Source organism: Eublepharis macularius, chromosome 18, assembly GCF_028583425.1.
Source record: "Eublepharis macularius isolate TG4126 chromosome 18, MPM_Emac_v1.0, whole genome shotgun sequence".
NCBI lineage: Eukaryota > Metazoa > Chordata > Lepidosauria > Squamata > Eublepharidae > Eublepharis > Eublepharis macularius.
The window spans coordinates 27,205,366-27,213,586 of record NC_072807.1 but is presented as its reverse complement, the minus strand read 5'-3'; the positions used below and the strand labels follow the sequence as shown (position 1 = coordinate 27,213,586).

The 8,221-nt window shown below is 43.3% G+C and overlaps 1 protein-coding gene across 2 annotated transcripts; it reads left to right on the top strand.

The window, feature by feature from the left end:
- The first annotated feature begins 1,653 nt into the window (after positions 1 to 1,653).
- Positions 1,654 to 4,678, top strand: C18H15orf48 (chromosome 18 C15orf48 homolog). 2 transcript variants are annotated; one of them, XM_055002834.1, is made up of 5 exons: positions 1,654 to 1,699; positions 1,874 to 1,937; positions 2,228 to 2,313; positions 3,155 to 3,215; positions 4,235 to 4,678. In XM_055002834.1, the coding sequence occupies exons 2-5, from the start codon at positions 1,893 to 1,895 to the stop codon at positions 4,301 to 4,303; spliced, it is 261 nt and encodes an 86-aa protein (XP_054858809.1). In that variant the 5' UTR covers positions 1,654 to 1,699; positions 1,874 to 1,892; the 3' UTR covers positions 4,304 to 4,678. The 2 variants fall into 2 exon arrangements, with proteins under 2 accessions (XP_054858809.1, XP_054858810.1); XM_055002835.1 differs by lacking the exon at positions 1,654 to 1,699 and adding an exon at positions 1,708 to 1,768.
- The last annotated feature ends 3,543 nt before the right edge of the window (positions 4,679 to 8,221 follow it).

Here is an 8,221-nt window from a genome sequence, read left to right as displayed (position 1 = left end):
CCTGGGGACCTCCCAGAATTACAAACTGATCTCCAGAGATCAGTTCCCCTGGAGAAAAGGGCTGCTTTGAAGGTGTTATATCCACTGAGGTCTCATTTCCCCCCAAATCCTGCCCTCCATAGTCTCTACCTCCCTCCACACACACACCAAATTTCCAGGAATTTTCCAACCCAGAGTTGGCAATCCTAGTTGGCCTTTGAGCTTTATCCAGCTTGCTGCAGATGCCCTTTTGCCACCTCAGTTGCCAACCAAGTGCTTAAAAGGGGATATAGAAGGAGCAATTGTCAATATACTTGAAGATGGGCCATGCTGAGGTATAAGAGCACGGTATGGCCCATTGTGTTTCTACTCAACAGTCTCCTCTTTAAATCTGGACTTTCATACCCTTGAAGGAGGGTAAAGCTGGGATGGAAAGCAAATCTCTCTGTTTCATCATTTAAACAGGGAAGAGTGTTTATTAAAAGGGATATTTTACTATATCTGTCACTGTTAAAAATTGTAGACAGGATTTTAAAAATGCTAAATTCTCAGGGTCACATGCTCAGGACAGGAGCACTTTTTAATTATTAGCAGATTCTTTCCAAGGCTTTAATGTGGCTCAAATTAAATCCTGAGTGAAAGGCAGTTCCGATGGAATTTTATATTTTGGAACAGAAAATAAATTCTCAGTGAATGCCCTAAAGCAGCTATTGCCTCAACTTCACCCAGGTCTAGTGATGTTCTTCCAAAAAATAGGTGTGGGCAGGGGGTTATCCTTGACCCAAAGTCAGTCCCTCTCTGCCCCAGATTTTCTTTTATCCTCTAGACATGCTCAGAGACATTGATTATTTTTCTTTACAAAATTGAGGCATGAAACTGAAGCACTAGAAATTGGTTTCAAGAGTTAAACCAAGAGACCAATTTAGCCTGCCCCCAAAGCCCCCACTTAGCTTGCCTCCCTCCAAATAAGGTAGCCAACCTCCAGGTGGGGCCTGGAGAATTACAGCTGATCTCCAGACAATTCACCAGGAGAAAATCGCCACTTGGGAAGGTGGATTGTACAGCATTATATAATTTATATCCTGCTGAGTTCCCTCTATCCCCAAATCTCGCCTTCTCTAGGCTCTGTCTCCAGAAATTTCCCAACTTGGAGTGGGCAGCCCTACTCTAATGACCCAGTGCCACTGGCATGCAATTTAGACCTCCCTTCCCAACCTCCACCAAGGGCCCATGGAAAGACCAGGACTCCTCCCCCTCTACTAATAGTAGGGTTGCCAGCCTCCAGGTGGCAGCTGGAGATCACCCAGAATTACAACTGATCAGGTGACAAAGATCAGTTCCCCTGGAGAAAACAGCTGCTTTGGAGGATGCACTCTATGGCATTATACCCCACTGGGGCCCCTCACCTCCACAAACTCCACCCTCTCCAGGCTCCACGGCCAAAATCTCCTGGAATTTCCAAACCTGGACCTGGCAACCTTAGTAGGTGGACAAAAAGCTGTGCACTGAAATGTTGCATGTGTCCAGCAGGGGGCATCACAGTCCCATGGTGCTAGGGACACATTGGCAGGTCCCCAGTGCGGTTCCTGCGCAGGGTGACTCCTTGGGGCTACGTGACTTGGGACACATCCAGCTCTCTCTTCCTTCCCTTGGGCGTTAGCTGGTCTATATAAAGGGGAAGCTAAGTCTTTCTGAACCTGCTGCAGGTCCAGACAGCAAGGTTGTTGTTGGTGGTTATGTTGAAGCTAAAATTGTCTCACTGAATCCTGGGGGAGGGGGAGTGATGGAGGTACAAGGTGTTAAAGGGTGGAAAGTTTCTTTGACCTGAGTGGTACCTGGGATGCTCCCACCCATGCAGCTGATGATAACTCTGGGGCTTGGTTTTCCTTCCCAGGTTTGCACCTGCTGCTGCCATGGCAAATTTTGGGTTCTTCCACCTGCTAAAGAAGAAAAAAGAAGTAAGTTCTTCACCCAGAAGTGCAGAGCTGATGCTGGACAGATCGGGTCTGTGTTATCAGCTTTCCTCTGCATGCAGAAGCATCCTTGGAGTGCTCTAATGATGCAAGACAGGAAGAGGATGGAGATACTGGGAAAGGAGACCTTTACGGGAGGCTGTCCCCCACTCATCCTTCTCTTTATTTACATCTTTCTTTAGAGGAAGGATGGTTTGCAACTTTAAGGCATCTCCGAAGATTTGTCATTCAGAACCACCTTACTAAGGAGACTTTCTCTTTGTTCTGTCTTGCAGCTTATTCCTCTGGTTGGATTTATGGGCTTTGCTGGACTCTGGGCAACTTATTCTGCATTTTATGCCCTTGGCAAAACTGATGTGATGTAAGCAAAAAAATTGTGTATGTTTGTGTGTGTGTGTGTGTGTGAGAGAGAGAGAGAGGGGGGGCAGGAAAGAGAGAGAAATCAGCTAGAGGCACTCTTCATTTTTGTGTTGCTGAACAAGACTGGATTTAGGGAATGGTTTGGGGAGAAGAGATTGTTGTGAGATTTGAAAATATGGACCAAAAGATTAGCCTTGCACAGTTTCCAGTATGCAAACCAACTTTGAATGTGCCTAAAATTCTGTTTCAATGGAGAGTGGAAAGAATCTGGCCCAGAGTTTTGAATGACACTTTAGAAACATTTAACATTTATTGTTTAAACGTTTTTAGCTTCTATGTTATAGTAAAAATTAAGTACTCAGACCAGCCAAAAATTTTTTCCAGTCGCACAGATTCCAGTCGGACAGTCCCATTGAAATCAGGAGGATTTAAAAATATTTTGGCTAAATAGTGGCTGTAATACTTTTCTCAACATATATATTTTCAGTCAACAGTATATAGCATTGTTTTCATTTTCTTTTCTATAGCCATCTTTAAGGACTTCTATTTGCGCTTTATTAACATGGAATCAGTAATGTTTATCTGAATGTTAAACGTCTGTCAAATCCTATTGTGGTTTGTCATTCAGAGAGCAATAGCTGGTTAAGTAAAAAAAAATTTACCTTTGTTACATAGGCTTGGCTTAACAATCCATGTAGGCTTTCTTGGAAGTAAGAAATCACTGCTGCTGAAATAAATGGGAGTTACTTTCAAATTGGCTACAATGCCCAGTTTTGCACAAAAGAAAAGCAAGATTTAAAAAAGCCCCTTTTTTCTTTAACCAGGATTTTTCATTTTTTTAGTATCAATAAACATGGCAATCCAGAACCATGGGAACACATTGATCCTACCAAACCCCAGAAGGTAATGAATATGAAAGCAATTGCTATGAAGTAAACTATTTTTATATTTATTGATTTATACCCCACCTTTCTTCCCATTGGGGATCAAAGCAGCTTACATCATTCTCCTCTCCTCCATTTTACCCTCAGAACAACCCTGTGAGGTAGGTTAGGGTGAACGCATGTGACTGGCATCCAGCAAGCTTCATGGCAAAGTGGGGATTTGAACCTGGGCCTCCCAGATCTTAATTCAACACTCTAACCACTACACCATGCCAGTTCTCATTTATTAGTGTGTTTTCTTCAGATATACTAATTTCTGAATATTAGCTAATAAATTAATATAGAGAATACTAATCTATAAGAGTCGAGCGGCATTAAAGTAAAATATCTCAGATCTTGGAACACATTAATAATGTGTTGCACCTGCATTCCAGAAATAATTCTGCAGTTTTAGGGGCAGGTGTTAGCCAAACCTAATGATTGTGTTGATAGATAACAAAGCCATAGTTAGAGCGGTCCCTCAGTGGAACAGGCTTACTTGGGAGGTGGTGGGCTCAACTTCTTTGGAGGTTTTTAAGCAGAGGCTAGATGGCCATCTGACAGCAATGCTTATTCTGTGAACCTAGGCAGATCATGAGAGGGAGAGGAGGAAAGGTTACATCAGTGCTTAGTTCTTGTAGCCCCTTCTTACATGACCAGGGTAAGACTGATTGCCACCTTAGGGTCAGGTAACAATTTTCCCCAGGCTAGTTTGATTAGGGATCCTGAGAGATTTTGCCATCTTCTGGGCATGGAGCAGGGGTTTCTGGGGGTGCGGGGAGGGAAGATAGTTGTGAATTTCCTGCATTGTGCAGGGGGTTGGACTAGATGACCCTAGAGATCCCTTCCAACCCTATGATTCTATGCTAGCCTGACTTCAAAAGCCTTGTATGCTTAAGCAAAGAAAATTGCTACACTTAGCACTGTGGTATTTTAATTTTGGTGATGGTTGTTTTCAATATTTTATTTATTGTCTTTTTGTCTCTAAATTTTTGGTAGCTGATAACAATCAACCAGGAGTGGAAGCCCATAGAAGAGCTGGAGAAAGTCCGAAAAGTTATGAAGTAATCCAGAGGCAGGCTTTCCAAATAACACTCTATGAATCTAGTGGAATCATTTCTGCACAAACTAGATGATTGAAACCAGTGTGCGGAAATGCTTCTGCTACATTTTTAGGGTCTCCCTCCATTTTTTGGGCTCTGGATGAGGACGTTACTGTTTGCTTTGCAAGTTGCCCTACATGCATCCACACAGTCCCAAAATAAAGGGCTGGTTCACGCTCGCCACAGCCACGTTCGTTTTGAAACATACCATTTGGCATTCTAGCAGGAGGTAAAAGACTTTTGTGAGCTTTCAAAGGAGTTGCATTATTTTTGTCTGAAGCTATGCTGTGTAATTCACGATGTTTTTTTCAATAAACGCAGATTTGTATTCTGAATGGAATCTTCTTTCTGTTCAATATGGGCATGAACCAAATCTTGAATGCCATTCAGATGGCTGGGCTTCCTTGGAGCATCTCTATTGAAACCGATTGGACTACTCCAATCCAAAAGTAGCTTGAGAGCTTCAACCCTAGCATATGTGTTTTTTCATCCGTCAAAGACCTGAGTTCTTTCTTCCTTCTCTCCCACCTGATGATTGTTTTTCTCTTCATTTTTGCAACATGCATAACAATCTTGTGATTTCACAAACATTTGAAAACAGAGCAAATTCCAGAAAAACGCTGTAAGCTGCTAGTGTTCTCTCCTCCAAAAGGAATCAGTCTGGGTAAGTGAAATCCCCTGGAACTTTACCACTCAGAGAAGTGGACCATGTGTAACTATTGTATGTGAGATCCAGGACTGGACCTCAGAATTTATTTATTTTTTAATATTAAACATAGCTAAAGGGAGGCTCAATTAGAATGGAGATTCAATACTAATTTAGGGAAAACGTTAACTGTTTCTCTTGCCTCTTCTGCCTCCCCAACCCCCCACAATAATTGCCACTATGAACTATTGGCTACGGTAGGGGTGGAAGGAGGGGGAAGGTGGCATAGTATAGCCCAATCTCGGAAGTTAAGCTGGATCTGTACTAGGATGGGTGACCCCACCAAGGGAGACTCTGCAGAGGAAGGCAATGGCAAACCACCTCTGCTTATCTCTTACCTTGAAAGAACCCTTGCTGGCATTGCCGTAAGTCAATTATGACTTGACAGCACGCGCGCGCACACACACAGAGGGGTGAAAGTCAGATACAATACAGGTACCAATATTTTTTTCTCCCTGCTGTAGCTAATAGCAGCTTAATGGGAAATCAGCGATGGAAAAGCAGAATACTGTCTCTCCTTGGATGTATTTATTATTTAATTTATAGTCCACCCTCCTCACAAGGACTCAAGGTGGTGTGAACCCCTGTGGCAACTGTGCTCAGCACACCAGAACCTGCCAATCATCCCGACTCCTGCAAAGATACGTTCCACAGCTGTCCAGTTGTGGGCTTTCTTGGTAGCAACTCCGACCTTATGGGACATCTGACCTAAGGAAGACATCATCTCTCTTGTATATTCGTAAGTGCCATAAGACTGAAATTTTAGCGGGCTTTATGGCGTTGCAGCATCGTTATAATCTGTTAGGATGTTGTGGGCAGGGGCTGGTAAATGGGAATTATTTATTAGTTCTGCAGGCTGTTTTTTATTGTTTGATGCTTTTGTATTCTATGGTTTGAAACGGTGTTATTTGTGGTACCCACCCTGGGTCCCAGTTGCTTGAGAGAAAGGCAGGCTTATAAATATTTTAAATAAGATTATATAAGGAAAAATTTCACAGGGAGAGGGATAACACTCCCCCTCCATTATTGTGGCCCTGATCCAAATCAAGTTTACCGCTTTTCCCTGGGCTACTTTTTAATGTTAAAGGAAGTGTTGTTGGGCAAACAGATTGTGGGTCTTTTATGTAGGATGGGGGAGTCTTGCCTTGGCAGTATAACATGTGAAAAGGATCTAGGGGTCTTAGTAGATCATACACTGAACATGAATCAGCAATGTGATGCAGCAGCTAAAAAGGCAAATACAATTTTAGGCTGTATCAACAGGAGTATAGAGTACAGATCATGCAAAGTGATGGTACCGCTTTCCTCTACTCTGGCTAGACCTCACTTAGAGTCCTGTGTCCAGTTTTGGGCACCACGGTTTAAGAAGGATGTTGACAACCTGGAACGTGGTTGAAGGAGGGCAACAAAGATGGTGAAGGGTTTGGAGACCAAGTCCTATGAGGAAAGGCTGAATGAGCTGAGTGTGTTTAGCCTGGAGAACTAAGTAGCAAACTTTTTTGTGTGGTGACAGGAAAGCAAAAAAGAGGTTTATCTTTTACTGCTTGCACTAAAAGATAACCTCTCTGACCTCCTCTCAAAAAGTCAGTGACTGGGTCATACTGAGGCCACAGGTTGTTGGTGTGAAATAGCTTCTAAGCCAGTACAAAAGAAAGAAAATAAGAAAAGAGGCCATGCTGGCTTTGATGAGCAATTTTTCTTCCTAAAACATATTTTATTTGTAAAAGAGGAAGAGGGCTAATGGCACACTTTCTTTTTTATCTCATAAGGCAGAAGTAACATGAGAGAGTCTGGAAACAAGAAATGACTCAGCAAAATGCAGGCAGACCATAGATGGAGATAACTCCACTTAACTTAATGTTTAAAAAATGATATTTACAGACTGTGCTCATAAACAGTTTCTTAACTAATTTTACCTAGTGTTACAAATAGCTCAGAGGGCAAGTAGAGGTAATTTTCAACCTTTTCAGACCCAACACTCCCTCCTGCTCTGTCCATTTTTTTCTTCTCTTAAAGAGATTAATATTTATTTATTTGTTTGTTTATTTATTTATTTGGGGTATTTCTGTGTCGCCTCTTGGGAGTCCTGCTCAAGGTAGGTTACAAGAAAAACAACATAACAATATAAAAACATGCCATTAAAAACAAGCCATGGGGCATAAATGGGGAAAACAGAAGCAGACCATCTAAAAAGTTGGTAAGATGAAACCTTTAATTAAAAGTCTTAGTACAAAGATGTGTTTTAACTTGGTAACTAAAAGAAAGTGGGTGCCAGGCAAGCTTCAAAGGAAAGGCTGCCAGGTTCCACCCTGCCCCCCACCCCGGGGCAGACTAGGGGCTGGGGGACCACATATATGCAACAGCACCAAATGATGTCATTTCTGGCACAATGGAGAAGTGACAGGTCACCTTGGAGGAGGATGCTCTAAAAATAGCCCCAAACATAGCGTTTTGGGACAATTGAGAGAATCAGCCCCCGGCACTACCTGATGCTTCCACATTGCACCAGAAATTGTCATTTGCTAGCACTCTGGGAGGGCACGCACATACTTGCAGATGTGCCTCCAGCCTGCCTCCCCTGTTTCCTTGTGCCTTTCTCCCCCACCAACCAGGTGAATGGTGGCAGGGGGTGGTAGCTGGAGGCAGGGGGACTCCTAACCCAATGGAGGCTGGCAACCCTACTCAAGAGGAAGGATATTTCAGAGGTAAGGTGCCCTTTCTCTAGTCACCATCTGCCTCACCTCTGAAGGTATGGGACACAGAAAGCAGGGCTTGAGAGGCAGATCTTAACTGGTGGACTGGACAATTCTAGAGGAGATGGTCCTTCAGGAACTCTGGCCCCAAGACATTCAGGGCCTTAAAGGTAAGTACCAACATTTTGAATTATGTCCAGAAACTGATGGATAACCAGTTCAGATCTGTCATCACAGGGGTAGTACAATCCCTATAACCAGCCCCTGCCAATTGCCTGGCTGCCACTTGAAGTTTCCAGACCATTTTCAGGTGATTTGAAAGGATCAGGTAATATGGAAGACCTCTGCCCAGGACCCTGGAGAGCTGCTGCCAGTCAGAGTAGACAGTACTGACCTGGATGGACCCTGGGGCTAATTCAATTTAAGGCAGCTTAATGTGTCCATGCACTGTAAGGAATTTCTGGTCATGCAAGATATGCCCTCA

Coding starts and splice junctions, on each gene's coding strand:
- C18H15orf48 (XM_055002834.1), top strand. CDS start 1,893: ATGGCAAATTTTGGGTTCTTCCACCTGCTAAAGAAGAAAAAAGAA. Junction 2,314..3,154: donor CTTGGCAAAACTGATGTGAT/GTAAGCAAAAAA, acceptor TCATTTTTTTAG/TATCAATAAACATGGCAATC. Junction 3,216..4,234: donor ATCCTACCAAACCCCAGAAG/GTAATGAATATG, acceptor AATTTTTGGTAG/CTGATAACAATCAACCAGGA.